Source organism: Aulonocara sp. 'chitande type north' Nkhata Bay, linkage group LG10, assembly GCF_057382095.1.
Source record: "Aulonocara sp. 'chitande type north' Nkhata Bay isolate Kocher_YH1m ecotype deep benthic linkage group LG10, A_spYH_male_GT1.1, whole genome shotgun sequence".
In the NCBI taxonomy this organism is placed as follows: domain Eukaryota; kingdom Metazoa; phylum Chordata; class Actinopteri; order Cichliformes; family Cichlidae; genus Aulonocara; species Aulonocara sp. 'chitande type north' Nkhata Bay.
In genome coordinates, this window is record NC_141353.1 from 400,752 (window position 1) to 420,783 (window position 20,032).

The 20,032-nt window shown below is 41.1% G+C and overlaps 1 protein-coding gene across 3 annotated transcripts in view; it reads right to left on the reverse strand.

The window, feature by feature from the left end:
* The window catches only part of LOC147319943 (CXADR-like membrane protein), a 107,903-nt gene that overhangs the window by 29,460 nt on the left and 58,411 nt on the right, over nt 1–20,032 (reverse strand). The window contains exons 1-3 of one of the 3 annotated variants that reach the window (XM_086307651.1): nt 4,490–9,206; nt 1,946–2,103; nt 836–1,034 (exon numbers count right to left, since the gene is read on the reverse strand). In XM_086307651.1, the coding sequence (XP_086163777.1) occupies nt 836–1,034; nt 1,946–2,103; nt 4,490–4,601 (469 nt within the window). In that variant the 5' untranslated portion in view covers nt 4,602–9,206. Of the gene's footprint in view, nt 1–835; nt 1,035–1,945; nt 9,207–20,032 lie in introns of those variants that run through there. The other 2 variants (XM_086307653.1, XM_086307652.1) reach the window with 2 other exon arrangements.

Consider the following 20,032-nt stretch of genomic DNA (forward strand, 5'->3'; position numbering starts at 1 on the left):
GATTCCTGGGCATCAACATCAGCGAGGATCTGAGCTGGTCACACCATGTTGGTGTGATCACAAAAGCAGCAAGACAGCGGCTCTTCTTCCTGCGGCGCCTGAGAAGATTCGGCATGAACCCCAGAATACTAACAAACTCATACCGATGCACCATTGAGAGTCTTCTGACTGGCTGCATCACCACCTGGTATGGAAGCTGTAACGCTCAGGACCAAAGCTCTGCAGAGGGTGGTGAGATCAGACAGCGCATCACCAGGACTGAACTGCCAGCCATGCAAGGTTTCCATAGACAGCGCTGCACGAGGAAGATGTAGTGGATCCTCTGTGATCCCAGCCACAGACTTTTCACACTCCTGCTGTCCATCCAGGCAGTTTAGGAGCATCCAGACCCACAATACCAGACACAGGGATAGTTTCTACCCACAAGCCATCTGGCTTTGGAACTGCTGACATTCTGCACACATCATTACACACTCACTATAGCTACTAGACTCTACACAGTGTCACTTTAACCACTTTAAATCCTCACTGCACAAGATTTTTGCAAAAAATGTAAATACCAAACAACTATCTTAAATTCTCTTATTATTTAATGCTTAAGTATTTTATTGTTGTTATTATTATTATTATTATTATTATTGTTGTTGTTGTTGTTGTTGTTGTTGAGGAGCACGAGCCAAAGAATTTTACGCTGTTTATCTTTATATGACAGTAAAACTTGAAACTATTGTAGAACGACTGCTCTAATTCATAGGTTATGGATTTCATGGCACTTTATGTATCTTCTACCTATATATCTCTAGTTTCTGTGAACCAAGGGCTGTCTTTTACTTACCTAGCACTGTGAGACTGATGGTACTCCAGTGGTACCGTGGCCCAGTCTTGACTTTGCAGCTGTACTCTCCTGAGTCTGTGAGTGACAAGTCACTGATGAGCAGAGATGCGTCGCCTTTTAAGTACTCTCCAGCAAAAGCTACACGACCGCGTTGTCCTTCGTTGGGGTCAAAAACTCTTCCAGAAAAGTAGGTAATCACCTGGTAGGAGGATGTGAAACAGGTGGGTAGTAATGGTAGTGGTTTTGTAACATGTCATGCAAGATAATGCATATATAGAGGAACAACAATGTCCAGTTTATCTACAACAATGAGCAAATATATCAGAGAGAGAGTCGAACTATATGTGCTTAAGAATTTTAATATATATGTTTTTAATTATTTGAAAAAATAATTATTTAAAAATGGAAGGATGCTGATAAAACACTGCTTTGTTGAGCCTTTGCATACTACCAATGTCAAGAACCCAATGTTGCCATTTCTTTGCTTGTTCGTTTGATTGCCTGGAGTAGGGTTACACAAAAACTACCATACTGAATTTCATGAAATGTAGTGGACAGGTAGACCATGTGGAGAGGAAGAAATCCTTTTAAATGTTGGTGAGGAAGGTTCTGGAAAAATATCAGGTTTTAATGTATTTGATTGCAGAATTTGCATCATAGAATAGCGAGCTGTTGGCTATGAACAGATCTTTGAAATGCTCTTTATTTTCTGTCTGTGCATTTAACAAGGCAATGCAAAATACATTAATTGCAACAGCTATGGATAAATGCTGTTTTCCATTTGCAAAAGGTATGCACTCTTTTGTAGTTTTTTTATGTACTACAAAATCGCTAAAATAGTTTTATATAGAAAAACGACTATAACTACAACTTAACTCATACAACCTTTGTGTGAAACTTTTCATGATGCCTAGAAAACCTGTGCAACTGAAAAAATTCAAAGTAACTTAAATATTAAAATATCAATTAAAAAATATTAATAAAAATAATAGTTTACTAAAATAATAGTTTAAAAATGACTATGAGACTATGGAAGAGAACAGGTAACAGTAGGTTTGTTGTTGTCTATCCAAAATGGGCAGTGAACCTCATGCATTGAGAGACACATACCACTCTCTGCCTGTTGGTCGGCTTGAGGAGCAGCCACTCAATGTCCAGAGTGGGATGATCACCAACCCAGAAGTGATGGTGGCAGGGCAGCGTGGCATTGTCTCCAACAACCCTCTTCATCACTGTCTGGGCACATGTCATTAGCACACCCAGCAGAACTGTAGAGATACAGGCTTCTTCAAGATCATTGTTCACTGCATCAGATATCAACATAAATATAATAAATAATAAACATTCATGAATCCTAGACAGAAATGTGATTTGAAGATATAGAAATTTAAAAGTGTAACAATTTAGCCAGCTTGCATATTTATGTTCTTAGTCCTTATTGTAAAATCTGAAAATGAACAAGAGTGTCTATTCAAAGAAAATAGATGCTTTAGCAGTGTAGTTTTTGACTTACATTAGATATTTTAAAACTCATGTCATTCAGAAACTGGTCAAGTTATAATGATTTGTTCAAAACTTATAATTGGATAGTCAAAGCCTTGGTTTTAATGTGAGATTTTAAGTGAGATCTGAATAACTATTCAGGCAGGTTCATTAACTCCACAAACATGGCCTCTATCAGCAGAGATGGGCAGTAACCAGAGGTGGAAAGAGTACTAAAATATTTTACTCAAGTAAAAGTACTATTACTTCGCTGAAATTTTACTCAAGTAGAAGTAAAATTACCTGTCTAAAAATGTACTCAAATAAAAGTAAAAAGTAGCTCATTTAAAATGTACTCAGAGTAAAAGTTACATAGTTACTTTTCTGTCAGCAGGAGGACAGCTGCTTCTGAGTAGCGCAAAAAAAAAGACAGTGGGATATAAATCTCAAAGTAGTTCTTTTTTAGTGAAAAGAAAAACTTTACATATTAAAGAGCAGTGGCAGTTAAACTGCAAGTCTATACATGAAAATGGATGATGGTCACCAAACCAATCAACCAAACTGTCAGGTATCACAGTGTTTTCAATACAAAACCATATCATTCTTTCACATGAGAATGTGTTCTAAACTGTCAAATAAGAGAACAAGTACTGAACTGAACGGCAGCTGCTTTAAAAATGTTTTTTAATTTTTTAAACTTGGCCCTTTTATTTATTGGACAGTAACAGGCTAGTTAACGGGAGGTTGCAAGTGCTAATTAACAAGTAACAGAAGTCAGCTGTCTTTGACTAATCTAAGGTAAGTGAGCCCTCTGTTATTCTTTTGCCTGCAGTGTGAACATATGTGGGTTAAGTAAGAAAGTAGCCGCTTCTGTCTTTAATTAAACTATTTTTTAAAATAAATTATTATTATTAATAAACAGGAAAAACGTAGGTAAACACATTTTCTTTTGGCAATTTACCAACCCAGTAAAAAAAAAAAAGTAAGTTGCGTGGACAACAACGTGCCCGATTACAGCAAGTTTCTAGTACCAACCAACGTTATCTGTGTTCTTCACAGATGTCTTAACTTAATGTGATTAATTTGAACCCAGCCTTTTTGCTACCATAACGGTACGAGTTGTATTTAACTTACCTCTACATGCTTGCGCAGGTTTGATGTGGAATTTTTAAAAGCTGCTAACTCGGTCTCTCTGGGCAAACACAGCTTACACTGCATAATAAAGCTGTTGCCTTTCTTGCACTTAAAGCCGAAATGGTCCCTTAAATATGGCCAGGGGTTTACATCCGTTTCTTCGAGTTCAGGGTCAGCCGAATTCGACGGGGCTTCTTTTTTCACTGGATCCATAACACCGATGTCAGACTCCATCTTTAACGTGACCTTAGCGCCAATTTTTTCTACTACCCATCATTCCCTGCAGTATTTCCAAAGCGCAATGTTGTGGGGTTTTTTTTAAATTTACTCAGTAATGGGTGTGATTGAAAACGCAGTGAACTACAATACTTTAAAAAATATATACTTAAGTAAAAGTAAAATTACAGACTTGAAAAATGACTTTAAAAAGTACAAATACACAAAAAAAAACTACTCAATTACAGTAACGCAAGTAAATGTAATTCGTTACTTTCCACCTCTGGCAGTAACGCGTGACAAGTAACGCGTAACTGTAATCTGATTACTTTTTTCGAGTAACGAGTAAAGTAAGGGATTACTGTTGCAAAAAATGTATTTAGATTACTGTTACTTTCCCGTAAGCACGCTGCGTTACTGCGTTACTAAAACCATGATTTTTTTGCGAGAGTGTCTCATGACAGTGACGTAAGCGAGTGCGACATTCATGGCAACAGCTGTGTGCAGATCAAAAATGGATCATATATTTAGTGCGGGAGAGAGTATGACTGCGCAGCGTTTAAAGCGTGGAAGTACTGACCTTACTTTGAGTTTGATTCGATAAAAAGTGACAAAAACATTAGTGTCCGCTGCTCACTGCTTGGGATGAAAACTTCTTTTTACAGCAAAGAAACCCCTAAATGTCCAAGCAAGCACCAAATATGCTGCGGCTGGAATGTGAAATTCACAGTAGTGATGTTTCAGTCGCGAATGAAACAGCTCTCAGAGCCGACTCTTTGAAGTGAACGACGCGAGCCGTGGGTTATTTTTTCTTTCTCTCACCCTCTCTCTCGCACTTTTTTTCCGCTTCACTCCGGGGGGCGGTAGTTACACTCGCAGTAGCACAGGAACAGAGCGGGAGGGAAAGAGAGCCAGGGACAACAAGAGACAACATTAGAAAGGTATAGTAATCATCCACAACTATTTTCAGTTGTGGATGATTAAGGATTCAGAACGTTTATTCATGCAGGCCTATATGACAGAGAATGTGTATCTTCTTTTTGTTTTGCATATTTTCATTTATATTTTATTGTGTTGTGGTCTGTGGCGTGTCCAGCGGGGTGGCCTGGGGGGGCACATACCACCCCCCCCAACCAGACTGGCCACCCCAGGTGCCAATCCGAAGCTAAAACAATAAAATTCAATCAAATATCAAATGCTCGATTATGTTTTCACAGTGAAGCTCAGATATCCGAGTGTAAGTGAATGCAGCATCGGCTTCTGTACTATGAGCATCACATTAGCAAAGGAAGGAGAGCCAAGCGCGAAAGACGGCAGGGCAGAAAACAAATTTTTGGCGAAAGAAAATGAGGAGAGAATAAATGTCCTGGTAAGTAATATTAAGTTTGTTGAGTTTAGTAAACTTTGGTGAAATTAGAATACCAAGGAAAAAATAACACTTAATAATAATGGATTGGATTTATGTAGCGCTTTTAAAGGCACCCAAAGCGCTTTACAATGCCACTAATGTGATCTTATAAATCGTCATAAAAATAATTCAAGAATTCTATTTGATACCATCAACAGTATTGTTTCTCCTCCAACCCAGCATGCTCTGTTGCTTTCTGATGAAGATTGTAATACTTTCCTTAATTACTTTGTAAATAAGGTGATGGACTTGAAATCTAAAATTTTCTCAAGTGCCTCCCCTTATGAAGATACCCCTTGTTGTCCTGGATCATTTACCTCCTTTTCTCCAATCACACTAAATGACTTAATTATAGTTTTAGGTAAAATGAAATCCTTGTCATGCTCTGTAGATATATTACCTCCCTCTGTCCTGTCCAGGTCTATCACCAGCATTGGTCCCACATTACTATCCATCATCAACAGTTCACTGAGGCAAGGCTGTGTTCCATCTTATTTTAAACATGCTGAGGTAACCCCTCTGTTAAAAAAACAGAATCTTGATCCTAGCTCTGCTAGTAATTACCGACCTATTTCAAAATTGCCATTTGTCAGTAAATTACTTGAAAAAATTGTTGAAAATCAGTTCAGGTCTCTATTATGTAAATTACACATTCTTGACCCTTTTCAGTCTGGCTTTCAAAAGCAGCACTCTACAGAGACCGCTCTCTTAAGAGTCTATAATGATCTATTAATGGCATCTGACGCAGGGAACTGTTCTGTGATCATTTTTTCTTGATCTTAGTGCAGCCTTTGACACCATCGACCACAAAATCCTACTTAACAGGCTGAAGGTTTTGGCTGGTGTATCTGGCTCTGCCCTAGACTGGTTTTCTTCCTACTTATCAGACAGGACCTTTTCTGTTAGGACTGATAGGTTCTCCTCTAACACTGCTGCCCTGACCTGTGGTGTCCCACAGGGTTCAGTTTTAGGTCCATTACTATTTTCTTTTTATATGCTTCCTTTAGCTGGTATCATTCAATCTTTTAGCGACCTGTCTTATCATTTTTATGCTGATGACATTCAGCTCCATATGTCCTTTAAGCCTCATCAGCTGGATAGGCTGTCCACCCTAGTCCAGTGCTTAACCCAGGTTTCTGATTGGCCTTCAAGCAACTACCTCGTTTTAAATACTAACAAGACCGAGACCATGATCATAGCTCCTCCTGAGCTACATTCTAAAATCAGGTTCTTGCCTCTTTCTGTCCATCTGTCAAGTCAAATATTCGAAATCTTGGAGTAATATTTGACTCTTCTCTGGGCCTTGACTCTCATGTAAAATCTTTGTCTCGTTCCTGTTTCTATCATTTAAGAAACATATCTAAACTGCGACATATGGTTTCCTCAGCTGAACTGGAAAAACTCATTCATGCATTTGTGTCATCACGCTTAGATTACTGTAATTCCCTGTTTACTAGCTTGGATAAATCATCTCTCTCTCGCCTCCAGACAATACAAAACGCAGCAGCCAAACTACTAACTAGCTCTACCAAGCGTGTTCACATCACTCCCATCTTATACCGGTATTCTTTACATTGGCTCCCAATAGAGTTTAGAATTTGCTTTAAAATTCTTGTTTTAACATACAGAGCACTAAATGGCCAGCCTCCAGATTACTTATCCAAGCTTCTTTTAAAATACACTGCTGCTCGTCATCTCCGCTCACAGACTCAGAGTCTCTTAGTTGTTCCCCGTACACGACTGAAGACAAAAGGGGACAGAGCCTTTCAGTCTGTTGCACCAAGGCTGTGGAACAGTCTACCACTACAATTACGTTTGCTTGACTCTGTGGATTCTTTTAAAAAGCAGTTAAAAACTCTTCTGTTCAAACAAGCCTTTTGTTGATCTACATATTTTATATTTTTTTACATTATTTACATTTGATCTTTTACATTGTATATAATGTCTATTGATTTTATTGTTTCTTTTATTATTTTAATATTTGTGTACAGTGCTTTGTGATTGCCTGTCTGTGAAAAGCGCTTAATAAATAAAGTTTACTTACTTACTATTCATTCACTCTCACATTCACACACTGGTGGAGGCAGCTACAGGTGTAGCCACAGCTGCCCTGGGGCAGACTGACAGAAGCGAGGCTGCCATATCGCACCATCGGCGCCTCTGGCCAACACCATTAGGCATTAGGGTAAAGTGTCTTGCCCAAGGACACAACGACCAGGGCAGAGAGCCCAGGGATCGAACCGGCAACCTTCCGGTTACAGATACGCTTCCCAACCCCCTGAGCCACGGTCGCCACTTAAAGAATTATTGCAACCGTCAAATATTTCAGACAGTAGGCTACTGGGGGAAGCTAGCATAAGAGTTATGAGTTATAAGTAGGGATGGGTATCGAAAACCCACTGTTTCAATTCCTTGGAATTGTTTGCCATTTTTGCAAACGATTCCCTTATCGATTCCAGTCGCCCCGAATGACGTCACCACGTTGCTGAGCGTCATTTACCTGGCAGGAAACATGGCGCCTAAGCGGCTCAAACGCTCAAAAGTTTGGTTATACTTTACGAGAACGGATGACAACAGGGCAACTTGCAATACTTGCAAAGCAGATATTTCATTTAAGGGAGGAAACACTACGAATATGCAAAAGCATTTGCTCACAAAACACGCGATGACCTTAAATGAATGTCATGTTTTTAATTCCTCTCCGGACTCGTTAATCTCAACCCAGCAGCAGCGGTAACGTTTGCACGTCCTCTCCCGTTAATGCGGCAGGTAAATAATCAATAACAGTGCATATTATGTTAGCGCGATCTGCCTTATTACAAACCTGCCATTACTGTGCATTTAGGTGACCGTGATGATGAGACAGACAGAGTCTGGCTCAGACGCTGGCAGTTCTCGCTGCAGTCTACCGGTAGCGTCTCCTTTCAGGCCAGGATAGACGAATGTCACCGAGCAGAGACTCAGTTTGTGGTCAAAGGCTTGCACCCATTTGCTACAGCAGATGATTTTCAGTAAGTGAATGTGTTTAATTGTAGGCAGGGACATTACTGGATATTCTTGTGTAATTGCTACAGAATAATTTATGTTATACTTTGTTATTGCTACAGAAGAATATTTATTTTATTATTTACAATTTTTTTCCTGGGCACCCTGTGACACCCCATTGAAGAGCCGTAGGCTGTGGATCTCTTAAGATCTCACTGTTGGGTTTGTAAGGCCATGTTACTCCTAAATTTCTATCTTGTTCAAAGAGAAGATATAAAACAAAGTTCTAAGCTATTCGAACTTAGTGTTCTCCTTTTTAAAAAGAATCGATAAAGAATCGAATCGTTAAACAGAATCAAAAATGGAATCGGAATCGTGAAAATCTTATCAATACCCATCCCTAGTTATAAGATATAATCCAAGTCGTAACATTGCTGTATGGAGCTGCAGAATTGGTTGCAGGTTAATACTGGCAGTGTCACCATGCCAGCTGATTGTATTTAATCATCAGCCAGTGTTGTTCTTTATACATCAATATTACTAAAGTTTACCATAAGGCAGCACTTACACTACACTGTGCGGTCTAGCTAATTTCTCTCATTACTTATCCTATCTTCCAGCTCCATGTTATGAATAGAGTGTAAATCACCCCATGAAACGGCTGTGCCATGTTCAATGCAGGGATGTGCAGTTCTGGTTCTCAAGGCTCCTGTCCTCCCGGTTTCAGATGTTTCCATACTTCAACACAGCTGATTTAAAGAATCATTTACAGACTTGTGCACAGATTATCTTCTTTTTTTAATAGGCAAATAAAGTTTTGCATTGGCATTGGCTAATTTGCCAATTGTATGTTAAAAATGTTTGTATTTTAATATTCAAAAATGTTTTTGCCCAAAACATATGTGCACTATATGTCAGTAAAAATACTATGAAAACATTGCTGTCCTTGAATGCTTAATAAACACTGACAAAGCACTGATTGTATCTCTTGTACTTTATCAACACAGTATCTAAAAACTTTGCACCGTAGTGGTTAAAATCTCATTCTAATAAGAGTTAAAAGCGCATTCGGTTATTAGGTTTACAGGGTTATTGAATTATGGTTAACGGTTGGTAGAATTTTTTTAACACTATCTGCCAATTACATCTGCCACCCTTCTCCAAATCTGTGCCCCTACCTGCCCTGCCCCCCCAACAAAAATTTTCTAGACACGCCACTGGTTGTGGTTTGGAGTGTTTTGTGTAGTTTCACTTTAAAAAATTTTCCAAGGAAAAAGCTGAAAATGTAAATAGTTAAAAGTTGAAATGTAAATAGTTGGGTTTTGAATTTTATAATTTGTTTATTACATTTTATGTGGAGTGAACAAATAAAAGTATATTTACGGTGGCCACTAGAGACAAAGCGTGGACAAACTCCAAAACACGTACAAACTCTGAAGCACATACAAACTCTAAAAAACATGCAAATTTGAAAACACATAAAAATTCCGAAGCCATGTAAGGTCTTAAAAACAAGTGTTAAAATTTTTAAATCAATTCGAAAGCTGACTGGTAGCCAATGTAATGATGCAAGTACGGGAGATATGTGATCCAGTTTGCATGTCCCAGTACAGTTTAAAATGGTAAAAGATACAATATCGACGTTAGCCACACTTTTTTAATTTGAGCTTGTGGCGGAGGGGTGTGTGTGGTCTATGGCTCCACTGCAGGGGAGGGGTGGTGCAGCAGTGCAGGGGAGGTTGGTAGGGCAGCTGCACTTTATTTCATGCTCTCCCCTTCTTCAGTGATGTTGGAACCTGGAGAGGATGCGTGGTGCCAGCTGGAAAGTTGCTCAGCTGAAGACTGAACGTCAACAATTGAGACAATGCCTCGCTTAACTGTTCCAAAATATTAAACTCTTTTTGAATTCAAACATGTCATGTGCAGCAATGTTAAAAAGAAGGATCATGGTCTGAACGCTGTGTTGTGCCAAACACATTTGCTTTACCAACAAGAGCTCTATCTGCAGGTTCCTCTTGTTAGATAATTTTATTATTTTTATATTTAGTGTAACAATGCCAGAGCTGACAGGCAGAAGAAAAGGAGTCTTTAATGAAGAACACTGTGTAATTTGTTGATAATAAAAGACGTAACAATGTCAGTGGAAGACAAAATCACTAACCCTTTGAGGGCTGGATTAAAAAAAGTTGAAAACTGTTACTGAAGGAGCTACTCATAACTGTTCTAGCCACATCTCAGTCTGATAAGATGGAAATGCAGCCGGTTGAATTAAAGGTCATATTTATGACAGTATCAATGCATAGTAGTGATGTTGCCATCACAGCCTTGAGGATGTTGTTGTGATTTGGCGCGATATAAATAAAATTGAATTGAGTTCAATTGAATTGAACAGTTTTAGTCCTGTCAGTTTGGTGAAATAGTATGCCTGCACATCCAAATATGTCTTCCTTTTAAAATAATGCAGAACAGCTGAATCGCTTGACATCAGTGTCGCTCTTGGGAGCTTGCAGCTTCCCCTTGCAGCCTGCCAGTAAATGTGCAGTGATGAGTAAAAGTCATTGGTGTGTTCACAATATGGTCTTACGGTCAGTACCTGCTGGTAGCAATGACTGGGCATGGATCTTGACTGCTGCAGAGTTTGAAGTTATTTGTTAATCAGCTAATGGTAATTCAGTTTTCTTGAGAGACTCAATTATATTTGAGTTTTTTTCCCTTGTTTCTTTTGTCTGTTTCAGGGATTTCCTTCCTCCTCCCTTCATTTCTTTTGCTGCTTGTTCAAGGACAAAGTTCTTTTTTCAAGCTCCTTTAAGTCTTCATATAAGTTGGTGGTATGGCCACAGTAGAGAAACATGCATCATGTTTGCAGTGTTTCATTCAGAGTACTTCAACACGATGCTCTGCTTTCTGACTCACCACAGTATGTTACTGCTCAGTAAGGCTCAGTCACATGAGTGCAGGACAACCAATCACAGCAGATTATGGAAGAGGGGGTGGAGCAACGTGAGCCTGCTTGAGAAGAATGGTGTTTGCAAAGACGTCTCATTTTGGATGAGCGGCAACAATGTACTGAACCTAGAGGAGAGAAAGTATCGTTCCTATTGTCCTATTGCAGGGGTCGGCCGCATGCGGCTCTTTAGTCCTTATACTGCGGCTCCGCGTGGTTTGGGAAAATAAATTAGAAGTATTTAGCTGAAGTGTATTTTATATATGTTAGTTCTTTTTTAACTTTTTAACTTGTAGTTCTAAATTGGAAGATTATTGTGATATTGAAATATAAAAATAAATATAAAATATAAAATAAAAATAAAATTATATTTTATTATTTTTTTCATCGCTCAAAATAAGGGTCACACTAGCGTAAGCCGGTGTACCCCCCGAAACGCCGTGCAGACTTTCAACCCCAGGTAGGCCAATTATTGATCTTCGGATCCACATTATGTCAGCAGCTCCACCGCGAACTATGTTAAAAACAAACACTGCTCACGCCTCACAGAGGTCAGCTTGCTCCTCCCCTTTTGTGAGTGTGGACGCTTCATCTCTTTGCTCTTAAATGCTTTGCTTCTTTTATTGTTTTTCATTGATTTTTATGCTGATTTTTTCCGTTTTTTCCGTATGAGCTTACCTGCGATAGCTTCTGGACACTTATAGATCATTAGGACTAAAGTGTTCTTAACAGAAACAGCAACATTTTTATAGTTACCTTATCCTCAGCGCTCCGTGTGTCTGTGGCCTAGACACAGCTGAAGCCTGATTACAGCGTCTGGGCACCGAACAGCCTCAATAGCCTGGAAAGGTGCTAACTGCTAGGCTAACTAGCAACAAGATGCCTTCCCTCTCCACAGATGACTACCACAGCCTCCTGCAGAAGATTGCAGTACTGGAGACAAAAATTCATCGCTTAGAAGTAAACGTGGCGGTAAATGGACTGTGTGGAAATGAAACAACCTTGCCTTTGATTCAAAACAATGGCAATGAGCAAGCTAGTACACAGCTAAGGAGCACAGATAACATGACCAAGAAAGTAGACTCTGTGCATTATTATAAATCCTCAAGTGATAATCCCCCCTTGGACTGTCTTGGTGCAAAACCAAGACATAAATCATGTCTCCTGGAAGGGGGAGGACGTATCACGGGCAGAGTACAGCGAGCTGAAATCTCTGAAACTGACTGGCCTTCACTTCCTACGAGACAGAGAAGCTCTTCTACCCCTGTATACGAGAGGAAACAGGACTGGACAACCGTGAATAGGAAGAATAACAACAAACCTCCAAAACAACTGAATGTGAAACTGCAGAACAGATTTGCTCCACTATCAAAGGACCCTGGATCTATATCAGACAACCATCCATCTAAAAGCAGCGAAGTAAGGTCTGAAAATCTGTTGAAAAGTGAAAGGCCACAGGGAAAGCTAAAGGCTAGGCCTGAAACTCTGATTGTGGGTGACTCTGCCGTAAAGGATGTACAAAGGATGTGCGGTAAGAACACTAAAGTCCTCTGCTTTCCTAACGATATGGTCAACAACCTGAAGGAGAGAATTCCTCAAATTGCAGATGAATATCCAACTGTGACAAACATTGTTCTGCATACAGTAGGGCTGAACGATTATGGAAAATAATCTAATTGCGATTTTTTGCCCCAATATTGCGATTGCGATGCGATATGCGATTCTTTTTTAAGGTCTTTGTCTTCTGTATTATTAAACAAAGACAAGCAATACATCATATAGTATGGCCAATACTATATTACATTAATTTTAAACTGTTCTTTCCTGGAAGACAGACCTCTGTTATGATGACATGAGGTGATGCATGAATTGATGACTGACATTTTTATTTAACTTCTTCAATCACAACAGTATATTTGAACATACACAATAGTTTATTTTTAGCTTACAAACATCTGAGCATAAAGTGCTGACAAGGAACCCTGGTGTAAACATTAAAATGAAAGTCAGTACAATGTGCAGATTGCAGAAATATACATAAACAAAATCAGTGGCTTTACCACACTCAGTTTTTCGACATCTGTGAACTACTAGACAGTCATTCAATTAAAAAATAATATTAAATAAATAAAACTAATAAATAAAAAATACACACATCTTACTGATCTCTGCAGTCAGTAACATTACACATAAAGTGCAAACATAATAGCAATTGTATAAACACACACACAAACACGCCTTTAAAATTTAAAGGCGTGAAATTGGACGGTCTAGTTCTGATTAGCGTCACCGCTGTCTCGGTGGAGTTTAATAAACTCGGCCGTCTGCTTCTTGCTATCTAAAATATAACCAGACACTGGTGTAAATTCTCGACTGTCTCATACTTCTGTTTAATAAGTTTTCTGTTTGACGTTTAGTCAGCTGTGTGAAAACCAAGGAGGAACCCACCCGGGGGATTAATAAAGTTTTATTTTATCTAATCTAATAACTTTAATCTCAGCCAAACCGATTTACTCACGAACAAACAAAACACTGAAAAAAGCCCAACAATAACATTTTTAGGTTGTCTAAGTGACTTATATATTACGTTTAACCCGAGCAGCGAAACTCCGCGGTGATCTGAAAATGATGTGCCGGGAGTTGTGCCGTTCTCGGCCGCATCAGTAACCCTCGAGCTCCCGGCTAGCTGTCGAGCTGGTGGGTAGCAGACGCCTCTGAAAACGTCGAAGCACTTTTGCAAATATGGGATATCTTGATAAACCGAGCAGATATTTGATGTTTACACAACTACTTTCTCGCCTGAAAATATGTTAAAAGTTTATTTTGTGACCCAGAAAGATTAGTATGAGTAATTTTAAAACTTAGTAGCGGCCGCCATTGCTGGAAACTGGAGTTTGGCTGGGCCGCGCTATGAATTCTGGGATATGGTAGTAATTTGGACAGCCTTCGGCGCGTCGCTGTGACGTAATCGGTCTACAAATGCGGCCTCAGGAGGATGCAGCCCATGAATTTGGACATGTCCAGAGTATAATCGCAGCCTTTGCGGTTAGAAAATTGCACTTGATCATGTCGCGATATTATCGCAAATGCGATATATCGTTCAGCCCTAGCATACAGGGTCAAACGATGTGTCCAAACAACAGTCGGAGGTTCTGAAACGGGACTTTACTGGATTATTAAATACTGTAAACTCTCTGAATGCAGCTGTATTCATCAGTGGACCTCTACCGCCGGTCAGAGGAGGAGACGAGAGATTCAGCAGGTTGTTTACACTGAATAAATGGCTCATATCAGCATGTGCTGACCACTCAGTGCATTTTATCAACAACTTTAATATTTTTTGGGAACGCAGGCATCTGTTTAAAGCAAATGGATTTAATATTAACAAGTCAGGGGTGAAACTGTTCACCTCCAACTTGTTTTATTCCATACGTCATCCATCTGTGCTTGGTGCCAAGGCTGAGATAAACGAGGAGTTATCTCATAAAGAGGAACAAACAGTACTCCAAGAACAGACAAAGCCCAGCAGAAACCTTGAGGAGGAGCTCCATCTGCCCACACCCGGGAAGAGCCTCAGAAAGGAGAGACATCCATGGCATCTGAGGAAGAGCCTCAGAAAGGAGAGACATCTGAGGCAAGAAGAGGGGTCCCTATTTGCCTCCAACTCTCTTAACAACACCAACGACCAGGACCAGGGACCACGATCTTCCCCAGTCCCCCAAACCCCTGACAGGCCATCACCCTCCTCCCCTCCCTTTCTCCCTCCTCCCCACACCTGAAATTCACTGAGGAGATGATGGAGCGGGTCAATGCTGGGCTCAGATCTACCCCCCGGCCCAATCCCTTTTTGTCCCCCATAAACCCCCCACCAGAGCGGCCAAAGGTTCGCCATCGAGCCCCACCCTCAACAGAGCAATCGAAGTCACATTGCCCAGCCTCGCCCCCCTTAGTTCCTCTTCATGCCCTGTCTCCGCAGTCTGATGTGTGATGTGTGGAGGGTCCGGGCTGTGAGGATTATGGCAGTGGTGACTTTTCCCAGGAGAAGCTGGGACCCTGTTTACTAGAAGGTTTTAAAATTTCTGTACTTTTAGGTGACAGGAGACATGTGGCCTGGTCAAAACACAGAGAGCTGCACTCTCAAAGATCTTTAAATATAGTAAACATACCTTGTGTGCCACAGACTGCTCCCAAACACGAGGGGACAAGTAATACCTCTAAAACACTTAAGTTGGCTTTATTAAACGTTAGATCTTTAGCTGGGAAAACATTTTTAATTAATGATTTAATCACTGAGCACAGCCTTGATTTTATGTTTTTAACTGAAACTTGGTTGGACCAAAGTAACAGTGGAGCTGTTCTCATCGAGACGACCCCTCCTAACTACAGTTTTATCAGTGAGGCCAGGGTGAGCAGGAGAGGAGGAGGGGTTGCTGTCTTATTTAATGAATCATTTCAATGTAAGCAGCTATCTCCTGGAAGTTTTCAGTCTTTTGAATATGTGGCTTTACAGCTGAAGGCCCCATCCAAAGTTGTGTTTCTTAATGTTTACAGGCCTCCCAAATACTGCACAGACTTTTTTAATGACCTCAGTGAACTGCTGTCTGTGATCTGTGTTGATTTTGACTGTGTAATTATTGTTGGGGATTTTAACATCCATGTGGACAACCCTCAGGACAAAGGGACTAAAGACCTGAGTAACACTCTGGGCAACTTTGGGCTGACTCAGCATGTAACAGAGGCCAAACATAATAGAGGACACAATCTTGACCTACTGATATCCAAGAGCCTGAGCATTTCAAAGGTTACTGTGTCTGATGTGGGCGTGTCTGATCATTACTGTGTTTTCTTTGAAAGTAAAATCTCAGCCCACACAAATATATCAACAACAGTGATCACAAAACGGTGTATAACTGAACACAGTAGTGCAATTTTTAACCAGGTCTTCCCATTAACACCTGACCTGTCCAGAGGGTCAGTCAATGAGCTCGTCAATAGCTTCAATGCTAACATGTTAAATGTAATGTCCCCTTCTGGCTGCCTGTGCCTCAATTTTATCCCACAACTTAGACATTCACATTACACACACTCTCATTACACATACATATAGGATCTTGGGGGTGGGCACGATACACGGAAACCAAAGTACCATCAGGGTGTACACCCCACCCCTGGCGTCGTTGCCCACCTCTCAATGTTAAATACACGTAGACATTGAGGGCTAGCAGGAGAGACCATGCGCTTACCTGCTGCTCTCTGGCAGGTAGCTCCATGCCCTCCTGGGTTTTAAATGCACCTTAGAACACACATGCATCAACACTACAATGAGCGGGTGGAGGGAGGTTTGGAGTCTTCTCTCACCCCCATTCTCTGCGGCCTGCTGGAGCGGGGGGGCTAGGAGGAGGAGTTGGCCGTCCGACTGCGGTCTGGAGTGTGGGGCCTTCCTGCTGCTGCGGAGTCGGGGCGGTCTGCCTCCCCCCACCGCAGGGAAAAGGGTAACACCACCTGGGTCTAGGTGCAGTTCCCCCCTCCAGGGGGGAAGGGTACCTAGACCCGGTTTGTAGAGTACGCTTGGGGAGTGTGATCGTGTGTACAGCGTCCCTTTCTGTCTGTCTCCACGTTGGTTGAGTGTGGAGTAAGTGCATATGAGAGCATGAGGGTGGGAATGGATGTTTGTGTCTGTGTGTGCCTGTATGTCTGTGTCTATATGTCAGGTTGGGTGTCAGACGCCACCTCTCTGGGGACATCTCAGGCCCTCCAAGGTTTGGAGGCCTATCTCCCCCTACCACCACTTCCCCTGCCAATGGCGGACTCCCTCAGGTGTCGGTGCGTTGGTGGTTCTTTGTGTCCGGGGATGGGCGTCCAGGTACACACCGGCTCACTCCTTGGCGGCCGCTTATCGGGGCCTGGAGCCTGGGGCTCGGTCGGGCCACTTCGGAGGTGGGGTGCCCCCGGCCTCTCGGCCTGGGGCTCGGTCACTCAGGCACGGCTGGCTGCCGGCGGATCTCACGGGCGCGTCACTGCAACTCCCCCTGGCTTCTGCTCCGCGGCTGCTGAGTGAGCCCTCATCTGGGACTCTCCTCAGCTCTTACTGGGACAGTGGTGCGGCTGCCCCTCTGTTGGTCTTCCTTGGTCTCTTGTGTTCTGGGGGCCTCTGGATGTCTGGAGTTTTGATCTCCTCCACACCTGCTTCATGCCCTGGAGGACGGGGCTGTGGCCCCCCCACACCCTCTAGCAGATTATTACATGAAGGAACCTTTTTTTTAAAAAAAACAAGCGCGTCCATGCTCACAGGTGTACACACGGGTGATCACACCCACAAACTACACCCTTTTTGGCTCCTGCCTCAAAGCACACGGTGTTCTGTTGATCTTATGTGCTGCACAATAATGTTTAACATTTAGTATTTACTGTCATATTCCCATATATCATTGTGATGTTGTTTATTCTATTACTCTTGTTCTCTTCTGCTTGTTTTCTTTTTTCTTTCTCAGCAGGTGATCCAGGTGATTGATATATGCATTTTTTTTCTCTGCCCGTTCTGTTGGTTTTTGTCTTTTGCCCTTCTCCCCCGTCCCTCTTCTCAGCTGTTTCTCTTTCCCTCTTTCTTTCTCCCCTTCTTTCCCCCAGTCAAGTCTGTCCCGTATTCAGTAAGTGAAAATAAAATAAACAATAAAAGGTGAATCAAATGGACCATTACGGCAAGGCTGGGATGGTCAATTTGGTAAAGTAAATCCGTTGGGCATCTTTCTTTGCCTTTAGACAACAATTCTGATGGCAAAAGAGCCAAACGGGACAGGCAAAAAAAAAAAAAAAAAAATGTAGTGGATACAATTGCTCCCATTAAGGTGAAGGTTATCTCTGGAAGGAAAAAGTCTCCATGGAGAAACTCCACACTAGTGAAAAATGAAAAAAGAGAGTGTAGGAAAGCTGAGCGCAGATGGAGAAAAACAAACCTCCAGGTTCATTATGACATCTATAAAGAGAAACTTCACAATTATAATTTACAACTGAGGAATGCAAGGAGGTCCTACTTCTCTGACATCATCACTAAAAACAGCCATAATGCTCGGGTCTTATTTTCTACAGTTGACAGGCTAACAAACCCTCCTGTGTCAGTGGCAGCTGAACTTCATTCGACCATGGCCTGCAATGACTTTGCCAAATTCTTCACAGAAAAAATCCAAAAAATTAGACAAGCAATTGGTACATCAACAGCAGATCCAGAATATGTACTGTGTCTACCGAAAAACTGTTTAAACACCATGAAACAGTTTCACCCTATTAACAGCAAAGACCTGGAGGACATCTTAGGTCAACTGAACTCCTCCTCCTGCTGTTTAGATGTCCTGCCAACAAGTTTTTTCAAAAAGGTCTCAAAGACTTTGGAGTCAGACCTGTTACAGATCGTCAACTTTTCTTTATTATCAGGTGTGTTTCCAGAATCACTAAAAACTGCTGTAATAAAACCTATACTGAAAAAGGACAATCTTGACAAGACACAAATGAACAACTACAGGCCGATCTCAAATCTCCCATTTTTAAGTAAGATCATTGAAAAAGCAGTTTCTCAACAGCTCAGTTACTTCTTAAACAGAATAATTGCTACGATGCCTTCCAGTCAGGTTTTAGACAGAACCACAGCACTGAAACCGCTCTGACCAAAGTGTTTAATGACATATGTCTGAATACAGACAGTGGAAAAATGTCAGTCCTAGTTTTACTGGATCTCAGTGCAGCATTTGATACAGTTGACCACAACATATTACTCAAACGACTGGAGAACTGGACAGGTCTTTCAGGAACTGTACTAAACTGGTTCAAAACATACTTAGAAAACAGGAAATACTTTGTATCAATAGGTAACTTCACATCTGAGCAGACAAGTATCACATGTGGAGTTCCCCAAGGTTCCATCTTGGGACCCCCTCTGTTTAACATTTACATGCTCCCACTGGCACAGATTATAAAGAACAACAAAATAAACTATCACAGCTATGCAGATGACACACAAATATATATCACAATGTCACCAGGAGGCCGAGGCCCTGTACAGGCTCTTGGTAAATGCATTGAGGAAATCAATGACTGGTTGTGCCACAATTTTCTCCAGCTAAACAAAAACAAAACTGAGGTAATAGTCTTTGGCGCCAAAGAAAAACGATTACAGGTCACCAGAGAACTTCAATCTATACACCTAAAAACCACAAACCAGGCGAGAAATTTGGGTGTAGTGATGGATGCAGACCTAAACTTAGAAAAACACATTAAGACAATAACAAAGTCAGCTTACTATCACCTCAAGAATATTTCAAGGATAAAAGATCTGATGTCTCAACAGGACCTGGAAAAACTAGTCCATGCATTCATCTTTAGTAGGCTTGATTACTGTAACAGCATCTTTACAGGTCTACCTAAAAAATCAGTCAGACAACTACAGCTCATTCAGAACTCTGCTGCTCGAGTCCTCACTAAGACCAAAAAAGTGGACCACATCAGTCCAGCTCTGAGGTCCTTACACTGGCTGCCTGTCCGTCAGAGGATAGACTTTAAAGTCCTGATGCTGGTCTATAAAGCTCTGAATGGTTTAGGACCAAAATACATCAGTGACCTCCTGACCCAGTATGAACCTTCCAGATCCCTCAGGTCATCTGGATCCGGTTTTTTATCAGTTCCCAGAGTCAGAACCAGACACGGAGAAGCTGCATTCAGCTTTTATGCTCCTTATATCTGGAACAAACTCCCAGAAAGCCTCAGATCAGCTGAAACACTCAGTTTATTTAAATCCAGGTTGAAGACTCACCTATTCTCAGCTGCATTTGAATAAAGCACCAAATCCACACTTTTAAGCTTAAATTTCAAAACTTACGTTTAACTACTGATTTTATCTATCGTTCTGATTTTATCTGTTTTGATTTTATATACTGTTTTGTTTGTTTGTTAATTTGTTTGTTTGTTTGCTTGTTTTAATCAATTTTAAATCATGCTTTTTATTTGTTTTTGTTTCTAATGTCTCTGTAAAGCACTTTGA